This window comes from Uranotaenia lowii, chromosome 1 (genome assembly GCF_029784155.1).
Source record: "Uranotaenia lowii strain MFRU-FL chromosome 1, ASM2978415v1, whole genome shotgun sequence".
Classification (NCBI taxonomy): domain Eukaryota; kingdom Metazoa; phylum Arthropoda; class Insecta; order Diptera; family Culicidae; genus Uranotaenia; species Uranotaenia lowii.
The window spans coordinates 167,610,393-167,630,102 of NC_073691.1; the positions used below are offsets into that span (position 1 = coordinate 167,610,393).

Here is a 19,710-nt window from a genome sequence, read left to right on the forward strand (position 1 = left end):
TAGACAGCCGGCACTTCTAGGACATCATCGACGTCAGATCCTGTCGAGGCATCAACATCGAGTCAGACCATTATCTGATGATGGTGAAGATGCGCCCAAAACTCTCTGTAATGAACAGCATACGAAACCGACGCCTGGAGGGGGAAGAGCTCGAGGAGCTTGAGCAGCTGCATCGTTCCCAAGAAACGCGAAAGTTCTATCAGAAATTCAACGAATCCCGCAAAGGCTTCGTGCCGCAAGACGAAGTGTGCCGGGATAAGGACGGGGCATCCTGACGGACAATCGTGAGGTGATCAAAAGGTGGAAGCAGCACTTCAATGAACACCTGAACGGCGCACATGCAGGATATCAAGATGGTGGGGGAGGTACATCGTTGGCGTAGCCAACGACGTAGAAGAGTCACTCCCAACGAAAAGTAAAGTTAAGGAAGCCATTCGCCAGCGAAATAGCAACAAGTCGGCTGGGAAGGATGGCATCGCAGCTGCACTCATCAAAATGGACGCGGACAAGTTGCTCGATTGCCTACACCGATCGATGGTCCGGATCTGGGACACAAAACAGCTACCGGAGGAGTGGACGGAGAGGGTTATATGCATCATCTACAAGAAGGGCGACAAATTGGACTGTGAGAACTTCCGAGCGATCACTCTCCCAAGGTGCTCCGCCACCTAACGCCACAAGCAAACAGATTCGTGGGAAGTCATCAGGCCGGCTTCAAGGAGGGATGATCAACGACGGACCAGATCTTCACGTTACGGCAAATCCTCCAAAAATGCCGTGAACACCAAGTCTCTACGCACCATCTATTCATCGACTTCAAAGCCTCATACGACACGTGACGAGCTATGGAAAATCATGAATGAGAACGGCTTTTCCGGGAAGCTGATCAGACTGATCAAGGCGACAATGGATGGAACGCAGTGCTGTGTGCGGATTTCGGGTGAATTGTCGAGTTCATTCGAATCGCGCAGGGGACTTCGACAAGGTGATGGTCTTTCCTGCATGATGATCAACGTGGCGCTAGAAGGTGTTATTCGACGAGCGGTGGGCGAAATGCGGGGCACGATTTTCAACAGATCCAGTCAACTTATCTGCTTTGCCGATGATATTGATAAAGTCGGCAGATCATCTGCGGTGGTGGAGGAGTTCTATTGCAAGCTGAAACGCAAAACAGGAAGGATTGCGTTCATGATTATGCTAGTACATGCTAGCCTACGGATCCGAGACCGACCAAATTCACTTGTCCAGTAATAACAAGGTCACAGTCGACGGCGACGACCTGAAGATAGTCGAAGACTTTGTCTATCTCGGCTCACTGATTACCGCAGACAATGACACCAGCTGTGTTATCCGGTGGCGAATGATTAGCGGAAGTTGTGCCTGCTATGGACTCCACAAGCAACTGCGGTCGAGAAGACTTAGCCCTCGCACGAAGTGTAACCTGTATATGACGCTCATGAGACCAGTTGTTCTCAACGGGCACGAGACATGGGTATTGCTCGAAGAGGACCTGCGTACACTCGGAGTATTCGAGTGACGAGTGTTAAGAACCATCTTTGGCGGCGTGCTGGAGAACGGAGTGTGGCGAAGGCTGGACGGATACTCTGGAAAGGACATGTTGCGAAAATGCCGGACGACTGTCCTGCAAAACAGGAGTTCGCTACCATACCGGTAGGAACGATTCGATCAGGGGCGCAACAAAAATTACAAGTATCGCGCGCCATCGCTGATAAGTGTACTTACCGTCTCCAATTCTGTTGACCGTTTTTTCGTCGAAATTCTGTGCTTCTTTCGTCCTTTTGCCGTTAACACTGAAGAACACTCACTCGCGAACAAGTGGAAAGCGGAGTTTCCCCTGGAAAACGTTTTTCCGACACGAAATTTCCCGCAACATTTTTCGTTCGCGCGACACGTTGTTTTGCGGAGAGCGGAGAGAATCAGGGCTTCCGTCTCACATGTTCCTGAACAGCGACACAGGGAACTCTGATCCCGAAATTTGTGATCTATTTGCCGAGAAGTTCTCCAGCATTTTTACAACTGGATCCATTTCTCCTGAGCAACTGGCTAGAGCTGTGAGAAATATATTGCCTACACCTTCTTCGTTTAACGGTATCACAATCGACGATGCATCCATATCGAAAGCGACAGTTAAGCTGAAAAACTCTACATCTTTGGGCCCGGATGGTATACCTGCTACTTTTTTGAAGCGTTTTATGCCACTTTTGCTGTTTCCTATTCGGCATATTTTCCAATCATCGCTGGATGTTGGAATCTTTCCCTCACTATGGAAGGAAGCCTACATGTTTCCTGTTCACAAGAAGGGTGACAAGAGAGACGTTAACAACTACCGCGGAATTTCAGCTCTATGCGCGATGGCCAAATTGTTTGAATTGGTTATCCTGGATCCCATTAATTCGTTCTTCAAGCACCAACTTTCCAATGATCAACACGGGTTCATGCCTAAACGATCCACGACTACCAACTTACTCACCTTCACATCTTTTGTGCAAGACAGCTTTGCTATGAAAACCCAAACTGATGCCATATATACTGACCTTTCTGCTGCATTCGACAAGGTGAACCACGATATCGCTATCGCAAAGCTGGAACGTCTGGGTTTCTGTGGATCCCTTTTGCACTGGTTCCATAGTTACTTAACAGGTCGAAAGTTATCCGTTCGTATTGGTGACTCCTTTTCAAATCATTTTCTTGCCTGCTCCGGCGTGCCTCAAGGAAGTCATTTAGGACCACTAATTTTCGTGATATATTTTAATGACGTACTCTCGCTCCTTGACTGCAAAAAACTTGCATATGCCGACGACCTGAAACTCTTTCACACCATAAACGGCCAAGAGGGCATCAATTTCCTGCAGCAGCAGTTCATTGTGTTTGCTCAATGGTGTGACCTGAACTGCCTGCCCCTGAATCGCAGTAAATGCTCGGTCGTATCATTCTCTCGTAAGAAACACCCTCTTTATGCGGAGTACGCTCTCGGAGACGGAATCATTTCTCGGGTGGACCACATCAACGATCTGGGCGTTATTCTCGATCAACGGCTGGAGTTTAAGACTCACACAAACTACATCGTCGACAAAGCATCCAGAAACCTCGGATTCTTATTTCGCATGGCCAAAGACTTCAAAGACGTGTACTGCCTGAAGAGTCTTTACTGCTGTATAGTTCGTTCCATCCTCGAGTATGCTTCAGCTGTTTGGTGCCCTTTCTACCAGAATGGGGCTGAACGAATCGAGGCCATCCAGCGTCGCTTCATGCGGTATGCCCTACGTCATCTGAACTGGCAAGACCCGTTCCGTTTACCAAGTTACGAGAATCGCTGCCGCCTCATAAACCTAGATACGCTTCAAGCTCGCAGAAACGCTACGCGCGCTCTGGTTGTTGCTGATCTCTTAACGTCCAGAGTCGACTGTCCCGTTTTGCTGGAGGCCATTCCCCTCAGCGTGCGTCCCCGAGGATTGAGAAACCAGCTTTTGCAGCTCTATGTACCTATTCGTCTCAACAACTACGGAGCGAACAGCGCATTTATCGGCATATTGAAAACGTTCAATCGCTTTTCTGAGCATTTTGACTTCGATGTTTCGAGGAACGTGTTCCGGACAAAAATTTTAACTGTTTCAAGAACTGTATAGACCTGTGTTAATTTTTTATCTTGTATTGTTATTATCTACTATTAAGTTATCATTAGGATCTACATATGATCCGTTGATTTTATTCTAATAAACAAATAAACAAATAAACAAACAAGCGAGGTGGTTAGACCAAGTGGAGCGTGATCTGTCGAAAGTGGGATACCCGAGAAATTGGAGAGTGGTCTTTGTCTTTGTTTACGAATCACTAGTTTGAACGACATGGTAATTATATACTTAGTTGCCATAAAAACACATATTTTGGGATCTGTTTTGTACTTATCTCCCAAAATCAACTGTTAGATTTGAAAAAAAAAGAAAAAATCTAATCGCATGCTTTTATTGTGTGCTCAAATCATTCGAAAGCAGCTCGGTGAAAAATATCATTGGTAGTTTTTTTCCCCGATGTGATTCCCAAACTAAGGGACTCAACATATTCCAATTAAATTATGTTTATTTATGGCACCACCAATTGTTTGTCTGGCTAATGGGTTAGAGCGATAGGATGAGCTATATGAAACACGTAAAATGACCTACATCTCAAACGTGAAAAGACATCTTTCGCTTAATGCAAGCAAACGGCGGCAACCCACAAGATTGACGGTAGCAAAAAGTGACCACTTCCAGACAGCAATTTCCGGCATCAAACGAACAACGTCTTTCAGCTCTAAAGCGTCGTGGTTTTCATTCTAAGTAAGCAAATGGAGACGCATTTTATGACTGGCTATGCCCATCCTTATTGAACCGGTATTGCTTGAGTAAAAATGTCTTTTGATTCCAGTGACAATGGAAACGCCACTGATACATTTTTCTAAGTAAACGAAAGCTGTTCTGACAAATTTGCCCATTTTCCTGGCTTTGCATCACCCTTTGTGGGTTTTCTGGTGCGAATCGCTTTCGTCGTCCGTTAGAAGTCATAAATTGCGGGTGAATGGCTTTGAAGCTAAGTTGCCGATACCTGGCGGGAAAATGCAAACAAAGAATGATGAGCCGAAAATTTCAAACCCTATGGCCAACGTAAAAAATGATAAACGATCCAACCTGTAACTCAACACACTGGATAGTCACTTAAGGGCTGTGCCCCGCCAAGCCGTCCGATGACAGTTTTTCTTTTCCAGTAGTGTTTTAGAAAGACTCCCACGTGGTCGGTAGTGAGTTGAACGAATACATTCGGCAATCATCACCGGGTGAGAGTGACCTGAAGCTATCAGGGAACGCACCGGAAACTAAACCACGGTCCATTTGCCTAAGCAAAGTGAAGTTAAACTGCCCAGATGTCCCCCGCTTCGGCTTCGCCTTCGTCATTCAAGAATGAGGCCTGGTCCCCCCGATTTTATCAAAGACCAGCACGTTACTTTGACAATGCCGGGCGAACAAAAAAGAAGCACTGGCGCGAAGAATGAAAAGTAATCAAACCGCGTGACAATATGCTTTCAACTGGTGACATCGAATTGACGGCTGACATTAATCAGTGTCAGTGCCTGCCTAGCTGAGGTCAACAGGGAGTGTGCCACTGGCAGGTCATAAAGCTGGAATATTTGGAAAAACGCACTACGTAGACGAGACCTTTTCTAGTTCGATTTCAATTTTTTTTGTCGGCTTGAGAAATAGTCATGATTATGATGGTGCATTCAAATACAGGCGAGCATCCAAATGCCGACGGTCAAGCAGATGAGACTTGTCAGTCATTTAATGGTACTTGTTTTTGTTTTCTATTCTTCAATAGATAACATCAGTGATGTTTCAACGAAGACATTGTTTCTAATTCGCTTTAAGCCTTGTTTGGTGACAACTTTCAATTTGATGTGAACTAAAACATGAAAAATGTCTTCGGTTGGTCAAACTATCAAAAAAGAAGTCATTTTTAATGGAAGAAGAACAACAACAAGATTCCAAATTTAAAAAAGAGCGTTTGGTTTTCGAGAAAGATAGAAAACATAATAATTTTTTTGCTGAGTTATTGTCGCTACTAGACATGAAAAGTAGAACCTTTTGGATCTATAACATTAAAGGGTGATACGGTCAAAATTTGGTCAATATCAACTTGACGTATTTCTTTCAATTTTGCATTTAAAAACCTGAACACCCCTCATTTTGAAGGTGTGTGTGTAGAATGTTGCTCCTATTTTGATTTGGAATTCACTCTTCAGTTGTCAAAATGCCGTCCAAGGAAGAAGAGAAGCGTATCAAAATTTTGCTCGCGCATCGCGAAAATCTGAGCTACTCGCACGCAAAGCTAGCAAAATGGCTTAAAGTTGCCAAATCAATCGTTACAAATGTAATTAAAGAGTTTGGGGAACGTTTGTCGACAGCCAGGAAGTCTGGATCGGGGGAAAAACGAAAACCGGAAGCCGCTGAGACGACAAAGAGAGTTCCCGGTAGTTTCAAGCGAAACCCTAACCTCTCTCTCCGAGATTCCGCAAATAAGCTGGGTGTATCGTCTACAACCGTGCATCGAGCCAAAAAACGAGCCGGACTATCGACTTACAAGAAGGTAGTGACTCCAAATCGCGATGATAAACAAAATACGACGGCCAAAGCGCGATCCCGGAGGCTGTACACGACGATGCTGACGAAGTTTGACTGCGTGGTAATGGATAACGGAACCTACGTCAAAGCCAAATACAAGCAGCTTCCGGAACAGGAGTTTTATACGGCAAAAGGAAGGGGAAAGGTAGCAGATATTTTCAAGCACATGAAATTGTCAAAGTTCGCGAAGAAATATCTGGTTTGGCAAGCCATCTGTACCTGTGGCTTGAAAAGCACCACTTTCATAGTTTCCGGGACTGTCAACCAAGAAATTTACGTGAAAGAGTGTTTGAATAAACGTCTGCTGCCTTTCCTGAATTCCGGATTTGGCATCTTTCGATTACGGTAAAAAGGCCATGGAGTGGTACGCCGCCAACAACGTGCAGGTGGTTCCCAAGGACAAGAACCCTCCCAACACGCCAGAGCTCCACCCAATCGAGAAATACTGGGCTATTGTCAAGCGGAACCTAAAGAAACCAAAAAAAAACTGCTAAGGACGTGCATCAGTTCAAGGAAAACTGGCTTTCTGCGGCGAAGAAGGTGGACAAGGTGGCTGTACAAAATCTGATGGCAGGGGATAAGCGTAAGGCCCGGCAATTCGGATTTGGAAAAGCGGAAGCCCTACTGAATATTTTTCCTGAATTTTATACTAATTAAACTTGAATAAGAAATTTAATTTGATTTTTTGAATAAACGATTTCACCGATTTACACGCGTTGCGATATCATTGTTGTTTGTTTGTCTTCGAAGATTATAAATAATAATATTCCAATGATCGACTCTGCTAAACTTTATTCCAAATAAAGTTAGAATCCAGATACTGTGGAAAACTTTTCTAGCTAGAAACTTAAACGAATTTTACGAAACGAACGTTTTTCGCTTCCTAGTAATATTCAGATCACATCGAACGCAGCCCATGAACCCGACTTGCAAAGTTCTGTGCCCAAGTTTTCTTCAAATGTCTGCCCCAAAGGATAGAATTGGCCCAACCCTTTTTTCCCTGGAATCGTCAACGGGATGGCATCCTTGAAATGTCCTACGTGAGTGTCACGGCCAACGGCGAAAGTGGCACATATGTTTTCCTGATGTTCATCCTCGTCCCGGAACAGCTGCTGCCAACCCCATCATCCCTCTTTAGCGAACTTTCACGCAGAAGTGTAACATTTCTGTCGCTTCCGGGCCAAGGCTGAAAAGCACGACCGAACACGGAAAAGGTGCCTCTGCCTTTTATTTACACCTCATTTAAATTTTACACCCACTCTCTAATGCCAGTAATGGGTGTTTTATTACTTTCCAGCTTCGGAATTCGGTGTTAAGGTTATGGGAAATTTACGTTCTGTACGACTGAAAACTTTATCGGAATAAGCTTCAGCACGGTTGTTTGTGTGTTGTTGCACGATTGATGAACAGGAAGTGAGTGAGTTTTTCATGTCCACGTTATATCCGAAAGTTGGAGGAAGAAGAATTTTCTGCTTCGGTTTCTTATGGCGGAAAATTGATGATAGTGATGGACGAATTTTGGCGACTCGTAAAACGAAATTATTTGGTTCAAACCCAAATGGGAATTGAGTGAAATTAATTTTTGGGAAATTTATATCCGTTTGGCATTAAAATGCTTATGAGACGTTTGATTAAACGACTTTAACCATCAGATATCAACGATTTAGGTGAAATTTAGTTTAGCAATCTGAAAAGTCCTTTGAAGCGAAACTTTTCATCTCGAAAATTACAGCAAAGATATTTGTTGATGTTTTCCCAACGCATGCACTAAAAATTAAAAGTTTTAACGCGGTCAGGGAAAAAAATACTTTCAGTCCCTCATCACCAATAAAGAAAATAGACTTCCAAAAAAAAATTTACACTTCCAGGAAACCAACTTTTGGGATGTCACATTTCCCATTTATATCCCAACGACCAAAGCAACATGAAACTCTATTGGGATCTTGGTAAACAGCAGAAAAGCCCATCATTTCAGCAAATGAAAGTTTTAAATCGAATCTCCACTGCCCAATAGACCCAAGCCACGCTGCCTGTGGACATTCGTTAGGTTATTATTTTCTGGAGATATTTTTATCCATTACTAGCTGATTTACCCGGCCTTGCTCGGGTTTGCATAAAATATAAATCAAAATAAGTCGTTTGACTTTACGAAATTTTGGTAGCTTGGTATTCAATATGTTTTATATATTTATTATGAGAAAATTTTACTCATATTGTGCCATGCATGTAAGCTTTGAAAGTTTTGTTAGTGTTTTTCAAGTTTTGAATAAGAATATTTACTGTGTTTCCCTTTTTCATATTTTTGAAATACTTATAGTTATGAGGTTCGTATTCATAGAAATTAAAAATAATGTATCATGAATGTTTTTTTATTTCATCACGAAATACATTTTATACCCACCCTTTCTTGAAGGAAGCTTGAATAGCTTTGGCCTTCTTATTTTTCTTCTTCAAATGTTTAAACTATATTTTTATCCATCCCACCCCCCATCTAATAAAATCTCTTTTGGAGATGATCTCTTCAGACGCTATATGCCAAATGCTCCCCCGTATGCTATATTCAAGTTTAATTTGTCCAAAAAATTCTAAGAAGGCTTCCGAAACTTGCCGCAGCTCGTTGCCTTCAAGTCTTCCAAGCCAAGCCATGAGTTCGAATCCCAGTCACGGCAGACACAGTAAACTTTTGTGGTTTAGTGGTTTAAGCATTTGTGAGATGCTGGCCATCATAAACTCGAAAGATGTACGCTTAGAATTAAGTAAAAGGAATCTCTTCGAGGAAACATTAAGTTTCATTGAGATCCTGTATGTGTTTGTATTTGGTTTTTTAAACTTGTTGAAGACTCATTTTGCATGTTTTCAAATGAATGTGTACTTTTCGTTGTTTTTTCGACACTGTTTTATGATTAGTTTTCTTAAATGTTCCAAGTTCCACTAATAGATTTTTGAAGTGATCTAAAAGAAATTATCTCGGAACCCAAATCGCCCATTTTATGATGTTATAACAAAAGATTTTATTTAAGTTTTTACATTCTTGGAAAAAAAAATCTCATTAATTATTGTGAAGAGTGATAAAGTAAAAATTCTTGGAAATAATTTGATTGAATTCGCAGTACTTAACGGTTTATGTTTTTTGAATAATTGGATGGTAGAATTGAACACATTGATGATCATCATTTTAACAAAAGTCATAGATTGACCGATAAAATTGAATTGTATGAAATTAAAAACCTCATACTTAATTTCAAATAAAGTTTCTTGCGTTGTATTTGGTTTTTCCAGATAATGCACGTTAAATTTTTGAGACGGCTTTCAAAGCTTTGACATCACAGCTCTCAACTTAAAACTCTGAATTTAATTATTTTATCTTTCTCTATGAGGAATTCTAAAAATACGAAAATGGTTGGTTCTTAAAAGCTTGATTTTAAGGAAATTACTTAATATGTTTTCAGCACTCAATCCAAATTCATAATAAAGATCACTGCATCCATACTTCACACACTGTATATTCTTATAGACTCCATAGCCCTGCATCAGTGGTAGGGAGTACTTTGAAAACCACTACAATTCAAGTCAATACATACTTTACAGGTTAGTTGTATTTTTCAATCCGAAATGTTAGCTCATTAATGCATCCAAAATTCTCGTATCTACCGGTACCACGTGCTTTCAGCAGTAGAAGGTACAAAAAACACTCGCCAAAATTTCCCCTTTCAAATCTTTAACGCTCAGCAAGCTTTGATTTGCTTTCCAGTACACGTGAACTCTGGATAGTCGTTTCTTACGCCCGGCCCATGGTGATGATGAAAACAACCCGCCAAAGGAAACGAAAATCGGCTGCCAAATAGGTGCCATGACTTTTGATTTGTGGAAGTAAAAACGAAAGTTGTATGGGAGGGTCCCTTTTCTTAGGTGGGAGGGGCTCAAAACTATTACTAAAACCTTACCATGGTCCAAATACATAACTGTACCAAATTTCAGACTGATCGGATAAGCGGTGTGGATTTGTATAAGGTGCATACAAACAAACATATATAGTCCAACTCATCTTTATATATTAGATTATGTTCCACATTGCGGACGGAAAACTTTATCAATCTTATCCACTCAATCCCGAGTTTGGGAAACTCATCTTTTTGCTATCTTTATCTACAATTTTCTGAATTACTGGGAGGAATTGGAGGGAGGGTTTAAGGCAATGGAATATTTTACACTCATTTTGTGAATGTAGTAACATGTTTTTTTAGACATCGCATATGCTTAAATGAGTTTAAAATATGTTTTTGTTACCAAACGATGCTACTTAAATAAAAAAAATCTGGTGGTGGCTCGAGACCGGAAATAACCCAAAAATTGAAACAGAATTTCTCGGCGGAACGGATTATAAAACGCTTGTTGGTTTTACAAAGGTAGGGTGTAATTGATTTATTGTTCAAAGGAATACATAGAATGATGGAAAGAATTTTGATAGACCGCTAGTGTAGAGTTAGATGTCGGTCCTATATTACGCTCCAACATAGCCGCCCTCCAAATTACGGGTAGTAATTTCATCGCTAATATGTCCTGGTACAAATTCATCGTAATTTACAGGAAGCACTCGAATTTTCCTAACATCTCGACGTGTCGTTCCATTTACAGTTTTAACTAGGACTACTCGAATGCATTCGTCATCTCCGGGAAAGGTTTCCTGTATTCGGCCAAGAGGCCACTGCTTTGCTTTATCATTTTCGTCTACCATCATTACGAAGTCTTTTTTACAGACGTTCGGCAATTAGCGTTTCCACTTAGTAATACGCTGAAGGGCGCGAACTGCCAGCGGGATCTGAATTCTTGGGATAGACGCTGGACGTGCTCCCATCGATTCATTGAGCTTATAGAACGCTCCATTAGGTTCACTTCTGGAGCTATAGTCAATGGACGGCATATGGTGAACTGGGCAGGTGTGAGTGCTTGCGGATCACTGGGACTATTTGATATAGGAGTGATCGGTCTTGAATTCATGGTTGCTGAAACTTGGGCGAGAAAGGTAGAAAGCTCTTCGAAGGTGAAGATATTGTTGCTTGCTAGGGTTGCCAGAAGTTGTTTAGCTACCTTTACCGCTGATTCCCAGAGACCACCATGATGAGGTGATCGTGCTGGAATAAATTTCCATTACACACCTTTGTCGGTTAAAAAATCAGTCACCTGATGATTGTGGTCTGCAGATTTCACCAGCTCGTGAATTTCTCGCAACTGCCTTTTAGCAGCTCGAAAATTTGGTGCATTGTCAGAGAACATCTTCATGGAAAGGCCATATCGACTCGAAAACCTTTTGAAGGCGGCAAGAAACGCTGATGTGCTTAAATCCGAAACTGCTTCTAAATGCACGGCTTTTGTCGAGAAGCAGATGAAGAGTGCGATGTACCCTTTGCTAGAGATGACACCCCGAGCTCTGCGTACAACCAAACAAACTGGCCCGCATAATCCACACCGGTTACTGCAAACGTAGGTTGTGGGATGACGCGTTCCTGTGGCAGCTGACCCATCATCTGCGAATTCGGCACCGGCTTCGATCGAGCACACACAACACACTGTCGATAGGTTTTCTTGCAGCACTCGTTCCACAAATAATCCAATAACGACGTTGAGATATTGCCAGCAAAGTTTGCGGACCACAATGGTGATTATTGATGTGCTCCGAGTGAAGAATGTAGGCCGTTAGGATTGAGCTTCGTGGCAATAATATCGGGTGTTTCTCGTAGTAAGAGAGACACGATTGGTTCAGCCTGCCGCCCACCCTGACGATCCCGTCATCATCCAGAAACGGTTTTAGCGGCAAAAGAGAACTTTGATTTTTTTAACTCTTTGCCGAGTTCAAGGGATTCAAGGTAATTCTGGAAGCCTTTTCGTTGTGTGTGACGAATGAGAAAATGCAGAGCTTGATTGGTTTCGAGGGGAACTAGGCATGTGGAAACCTTAAATTTTCGTACGAAGATACGACGCAGTCGAGCAGTTACTCGAGAGAGCATGCGTAGGTCGGGATAATATCGGGACATGAGCTCATCAAGAAAGGTGTTTTCGTGAGAAGTGATTAGACAAAAGGTGATTTTTCTCTCCTCGCGGGAGATCATTTGACGAAGATCTGTATCGAGTGTTATTCTTGGTGATGATTTCAGATGACCTGCCAGTGAGCTCCATTCGGGACCGATCCACCACAGGCTGTTGTTGTGGAGCTCTTGAGGTGAAGCACCCCGAGATACTAAATCACCTGGGTTTTGTTTAGTATCGATGTGATCCCAATTTATTGACGGCAGAATAGTGTTTATCTCGGCAACTTTATTGGCCACGCAAGTGGTCCATCTGGAAGCTCCGCCGTTAAGCCAAGCTAGCACGACTTGGGAATCTGTTCATGCTCGTATTCCAGCGAACGATGATGGAATTGCTTTGCTTACGTTGCTGATAAGCCGGGCGAGGCAGAGCGCAGCACAAAGTTCCTGTCGGGGTAGTATCATCCGTTTGTTACCGATGGGGACCAGTTTGGACTTGGAACAGAGTAGATGGGATGAAAGGTTGCCGCTGCTATCGATGGAGCGAATATAAACGCATGCTCCCATGGCTCTCTCGGAAGCATCACTGTAGCCGTGCAGGAACAATCGTGATGCCATTGCGACGCCGATGACTCTTCGTAAAATCTGAAACGAATTGAAAAGCGGCAGACTTTGGACAAATTCTAACCATGTATTGAGAAACTCACCAGGGGGAGTACTACCCAGGCCACTTTCAGCTCCCACAGCTTTTGCATCACCAATTTAGCTTTCACGATGACGGGTGCTAAGAGCAGGCTTCCGAAAAGTACAGCTTTGCAATGACAGCCTTTTTCTTGCCAAACAAACTATCTCGGTTTTCCTTACCACTCGGTTCGCTGCTGTACCGTCGGTAACGAATCGTAATTCTTCGGCTACATCGCACACGTGCGAGAACCCAGACTGTATCTGAACAATCTGCTCAAAGCATGCGTTGCCGAAAGTGTTGCGCTTTAAGCTGTAGCGAACCCAACCGACAGTTCGGTTTTCATCCCTTCATGCCTCCTGTTTCGAAAATAATTTCTTCCTAACTGTCGGCTGCAGGGCGTGACAGTTTTTGCAGGACTGTCACGGGTGACTGTCATTCCCATACCGTACCCATGCCCGATCGTATGCGCTGCTGCTCGGTTTCGAATAGATCGAACGAGCCATCTATTCGCACCGAGCAGCAGCATACGATCGGCGCGTAACGCGATGTGTGGTGCCGGCGCAGGTTAGACGAAAAGGGAAGGGGAGGGTGATTGGGGTGATCACCACCCGCAGTAGCTTCAAGCAAAAGGAAAATTCATACGTTCGTTCGAAATTAAATCGGCCCGAGCGAATCTCGGCTACAGTCGGACGGAGTAAGTAGTACTGTCATGCGAAATTCAACGCATTGAAAACTGTCACGAAGATATTCCCAAAACTGTCACGAAGCTTAAAAAAATTTCATACCCACGAACAAACTCTCGCTTGGGGTAAAACGAGGCCTCGCTGTACATCGCACGACCGCTCCTTTTAAAACTGTCGGGGAAGAAATATTCGGGAAGCTTTCTCCGAGGTGCATGTGCGACTTTCGCAAGAATACTGTCGTTCGCCAGTAATTTTCGGAAGCCTGGCTAAGAGACCAAGAGGGTCAAATAAGCTTGCAATTTGAGATAAAATGATACTTTTGGTGAGCTAAAGGATCTTAGATTGGTGATACGTGAACTGGAACATGTCGCTGCACGGCTGCCAGTGGATTCCGAGAGCCTTGATAATATTCGTTGGGTCGATTTCAAGAGGAACTTTGATTTCGAGATCACTTTCGGGAACTCCTTGAAGAGCGACGGTACTATTAGATGCCAATTTTCGAAGATGAAAACCGCCAGAAGCGAAAATCTCGACAAGCTGCTCGCGAAGTAGTTTAGCATCTTCCTCAGAGTCAGTCCCGGTCAAGACGTCGTCGACGTACATTCCTTGAAGGGCCCTTTCCACGGCAGTGGGATATTTTTGTTGGTTTGCCAAAAGCACTTGTTGCATGCATTTGGTAGCTAAATATGATGCACTTTTGGTGCCGTATGTTACCGTATTCAATCGGTACTCAGCTAAGGTTTCTGATCTAGACCAACGCCATAAAATTCGCTGTAAATCTCGTTGATCATCATACAGTTGAACCATCCGATACATTTTTTGAAGGTCCCCTGCAACAACAACTGCGGGGAATCTGAACCGAAGTGAAATGTTGATGAGCGCAGTTTGCAATACAGGTCTCGCCAGCAAAATATCGTTGAGGGACTTCCTGTTGTTTGTTTTTGCTGACGCATCGAAAATCACTCGGCATTTTGTGGTGCTACTATCCGCCTTCACAACACAATGATGAGGCAGAAAAACAGCTGTTTTGGGAGGCGCATTTGATGCGAGAGACATATGACCCATGTCGATGTACTCTCGAATGAATTGGTGATACTGAGTTTGGAGTATGGGATTCTTCTCGAGTTTTCGTTCTAAGTGGGCAAATCTATTAGCTGCGATCTCACGGGATTCTCCCAGCTGGTCAGGCCTTTCAATAAATGGAAAACGAACAGTGAAACGACCGAATTCATCATGAGTTGTGTGTTGAGAGAAATGCTTTTCACACTGAACCTCTGTATTGCTCAAGTGTGTTTTCGGCGGTTGATATTCCTCAATTTCCCAAAACCGTTGCAGCTGCGTGGAAAGGGTCTCATCCGTAATGGTTAAGAGGCACGATGGTGTAGGAGGGGATGGGATCGATTGGACGTCGTTTTTGTAGCCACCGGAGACCACCCAACCAAGTTTGGTGTTTAGAAGAATCGGTAGGCTGCCATCGGAGCTGAGGTTGATACTACCAGGCTCGAGAAGTTGAGAGAATATTTTATTGCCGAGCAGCATGCTGATTTTACCAGGGTGATGGAACTGGGGATCTGCCATGACAATTGAGCGTGGAATAGGCCAGCCTGTAATGTTAACCGGCTTCAGAGGTAGTTCAGAAGTTATTCGGTCCAGCACAACACAGGAAACGGTGTTTTGGTAGTCGGAGCATCGTGAGCCGAATGTGATGAGAGCTCCTTCAGTTGCGAGTCCGGATGCCCCTGAGATGCCGCCAAACTCGAAGTCCACCGGTACTGTTGGTAGGCGAAGTTGTTGGCAGAATTCTCGAGTGATGTAGCTGGTATGTGAGGCACAATCGAGAACAGCCCGACATGCATGTAGTCTGCCGAATTTATCCAGCACGCTGATAGTTACAGTGAGTAAAAGAACGTTGGTGTCCGCCAAATCTGTAGCTAAATTCAGTGACCAGATGAGGGTTTGAGTTACATTCTTTGTGTTCACTGTTGTAGATATAACGTCGTGCACAGTTGGTGGTTGTAGGGCATCATGTAGGCGTGTGTGGTGAGGTTGATTGCATTGCCTGCTATTGCCTGATTTGCATGGTTCATTTGTGTGTTGCCCCAGACAATTGGTGCATAGTTGATGCCTACGAATGAAATTGAGTCGGTCATAAGCATTTGCATGAATAAACTTACCACATTGATATACACAGCAAAAAAAGTAGTGTGATATTACATCAAATACCTGCACATAACTTGAGTCGCAAAAGGTACCTAATTTTACATTGTCTTGATGTACTCGGCTGTTTGGAGACAAAGAATATGTTTCGTACCGCTGATCCATATGGGCCAAATTCCCTAAAAAATGAAAAATAATGAAATTATTTTTTCAAGCTGTGGCTTTGCTTATATTTTTGATTAGTTTTGGTAGTACTTACAAGCCAAACAAATACAGCTGAGGTCCGTAATCCGTTTCTTAATTTTTGAAATGAAAACAAATTTGAACGTCAACAAAGGAAAACATTGACTACTTGATGCGATATCACATAGAAGGTTGTGATATTACACTTCACGACGTATTCGAGTTGTGTACATCATTAAGATGTATTATTGCAACAGAAATCTGTAATCCCCAGAAATTACATCGTCCATCGTTACATTTTTTTTTGCTGTGTAATTGATGCGGTGACTTGGAGCAGAATCCACGAGTGTTGTCGCTGGCTGATTGGTTAGTAGCAACCAATGTCGGAGGGTTTCAGAATTGGTGTTTTGATGGCTTTTTCACTGGTAGTTGATGTGTAGCCGATAATTGCGAGCACGACACTCTCTCGGCTAATAGACCTTTCCGAGTCGGCCTTCTCCCTCCATCCTTGTACTATAAACGCACACACACGACGACTGAGCTGTCGTGTTCTGAGCGGGAGTCAGTCAACGGACAACATTCATTGAGTAAAGACGTGTGTCTCCCGTTCGGCTGATAGAGTATGAATCGGATCTGCACAATGGCGTATCCTGCCTGGAGATTTTTTTGGGCTGAACGGGAGGCTCACGTTTGTTTTTCGCGAGTTTGTTAAGTGTTTTTTTCGAGTGTAGTGGCAAGAAGTGTAGCTGGAAATGCATTTTATCGGTAAGTTTATTTGTATTGAAAAGAATGTGGAAGAAGAAATTGGGAATAGTGTTGATAATTTTTGAATTGGTGGTCAGATTTTGTTTTTACGAGTAAATGGAGAGCATTTATTTGTTTAAAGTAGTTTATTGTCCGGAATGTTATTGATTGTCCATCCAACCATTGCCTTAAGAATGTTTTGAGGCTTTGGATTTGTTATTGGCTTGGCTGCAGTTGTGATTCAACTGGTGATGAATCCTCACAGTGCTGGCTTGGAATATATGCCCAGTGCGCACATACTTTGGCAGGCATGCTAGCAATTTTTTTCTCCCAAACAAGCGGTTGCCCACGTTGTTGTTTTTTTACGAAGTTGCGGCAGTGGCTCTGGACATTTTCTATTCGCTTGGGTTTAAGCCCCTGCTGCACTTTAAAACTCAGGAGTGGACAAACCATCAATTTTGTCAGTGTTGCAAATGAGTGCGAGTGAGATAGCTTATTTTTTTCATCTAACTTAAAATTGTTTTGTTGTTCGTGGTACGTGCCGCTAAGCCAGTGAAGGAAAAATAATGAGTTTGCTTGACAATTTCTATTTGTTTTTCAGAGTTTTGTTTTTAATTTCGAAAAAATATGAATGGAAGAGTTTTGCATTGCATTATAAGAAAACCTATCGAAAATCATGAACTTCATTAAAATAAGAAAAAAGTTTAATTAGGCTAACAGTCGTGAACAAAATAATGATTGTTAAAAAAATTGAAGTATGGTTGGAATGTTAAGTAAGATTATCGATGAAATCCACGTTTTCACAAAGCAAATCATCACTCACGAAATTAATAAAAAATTTATTATATATTATGAATAATCATCACATTACTTAATAAGGTGAATTTCCAATCAACTTAAATGAGAAAAGGTTCACTTAATAAATATTCGTTGGATCGGGAGGACCAACATGAAGAGTGTTCTGAAGGTTCACTTTATGAATTTTCGTTGGATCGGGAGGACCAACATGAAAAGTGTTCTGAAGGTTCACTTTATGAATTTTCGTTGGATCGGGAGGACCAACATGAAGAGTGTTCTAAAGGTTCACTTTATGAATTTTCGTTGGATCGGGAGGACCAACATGAAGAGTGTTCTGAAGGTTCACTTTATGAATTTTCGTTGGATCGGGAGGACCAACATGAAGAGTGTTCTGAAGGTTCACTTTATGAATTTTCGTTGGATCGGGAAGACCAACACGAAGAGTGTCCGGAAAGTTCACTTTATGAATTTTCGTTGGATCGGGAGGACCAACATGAAGAGTGTTCTGAAGGTCCACTTTATGAATTTACGTTGGATCGGGAGGACCAACATGAAGAGTGTTCTGAAGGTTCACTTTATGAATTACCGTTGGATCGGGAGGACCAACATGAAAAGTGTTCTGAAGGTTCACTTTATGAATTTTCGTTGGATCGGGAGGACCAACATGAAGAGTGTTCTGAAGGTTCACTTTATGAATTTTCGTTGGATCAGGAGGACCAACATGAAGAGTGTTGTGAAGGTCCACTTTATGAATTTTCGTTGGATCGGGAAGACCAACACGAAGAGTGTCCGGAAAGTTCACTTTATGAATTTCCGTTGGATCGGGAGGACCAACATGGAGAGTGTTCTGATAGTTCACTTTTTTGAATTTATTTTGGATCGGGAGGACAAAAAAAAAACATTCCATTCAATTGGATCGGGTTAACCAATTTGATTCTCTCAAAAGATTCGAATATTCATCATAACATAAAAGTCGTCGTTCATGTTGGAAAGACTCCTGAGCGATATGTGTAAAAAAGATTGGCTTGAGAAACATCCACTTTTGGATAGGATTGACTAGCTTGAATTGTGATCCAAAGGAATTCACTGAATTGAAATGCATATTGTTCTTTGTGTTTGGAGTGAGATGGCCAATGCCACAGTAAGGTTTGAGGTATCTCCGAGTCAATTACTCGGGCGTGATGAATCAAGACAGCTGATGTAGTCCAACGCAAATATTTTTTTCCAAAGTTCGACAGTATAGTGGGCATAGCTGGTACCTAAATTCATTGGGTTGAAAGAAAGACGGTTTCGTCAGCCTTAGTATTAAAAAAAAATATGATGAAACCATACATCAGATTTTTGGGGATGCAGAGACGGTCATAAATGCAGAAAAATGAGCGTGGGAAAGATTCAAGCCTCATTTGTTAAAGAGGTCTGATACTAATAGCAATTTGATTTGAATAACTAGTATAAAAAGTTGCCTGAACCAAGATTTGAAGAAGGTTTTGCGAATGGCAAAAGAAATAATCGCACCAATATATTTGAGTTCTACGAGCTAGATTCTTTAAAAAAACATCATTCAACATTTTACTAGAACTGCAGTGTGAATAAACTGATTCAGAGTGAGCAAGAGACAAAGGAATAACAAATTCGTCGCCATGGGACCCATAGACGGGGGACGGCTCTCTTACGCAAGGTAGACGCTCAGTTTTGCCACGCGTTGTAAATCTGGAGCTCTCTCGCTTCACTTTCACGGTCCGAGTTTTTTTTTTTTTGGCCGACGAACGTGTTGAACGGGGAACGGAGCCCAGCGAGTCATCGCACTCATCCGAACCCCACACTGATAACAAATGATTCAAATGGCATGAATAAGAACAAATTGAGATGTTAACAACATTTCCAAAAATCGTTGGTCGAAGGAAGGGCATCAAATATTCGTGTTTTAGCATATTCTCGGTAGGAAATTTTGCAACCAAAACATGTTGTTTCTGTTTTTTCGATCTTTTGTGTAGGGGGGAGATGTGTAGCCGATAATTGCGAGCACGACACTCTCTCGGCTGATAGACCTTTCCGAGTCGGCCTTCTCCCTCCATCCTTGTACTATAAACGCACACACACGACGACTGAGCTGTCGTGTTCTGAGCGGGAGTCAGTCAACGGACAACATTCATTGAGTAAAGACGTGTGTCTCCCGTTCGGCTGATAGAGTATGAATCGGATCTGCACAGTTGAGATTTAGGCCGTGTTGCTTCGATGGACGATGAGGGCGATGCTTTGATTAT

At 42.6% G+C, this 19,710-nt stretch overlaps 1 protein-coding gene across 1 annotated transcript; it reads right to left on the reverse strand.

Annotated features, from left to right (window-relative positions):
• Positions 1-13,891: 13,891 nt before the first annotated feature.
• Positions 13,892-15,743, reverse strand: LOC129738126 (uncharacterized). Its single transcript, XM_055729311.1, has 2 exons — positions 15,739-15,743; positions 13,892-15,689 (listed from the first exon to the last, which is right to left on the reverse strand). Exons 1-2 carry the CDS (start codon positions 15,741-15,743, stop codon positions 13,892-13,894), a joined length of 1,803 nt encoding a protein of 600 aa, XP_055585286.1.
• Positions 15,744-19,710: the final 3,967 nt, after the last annotated feature.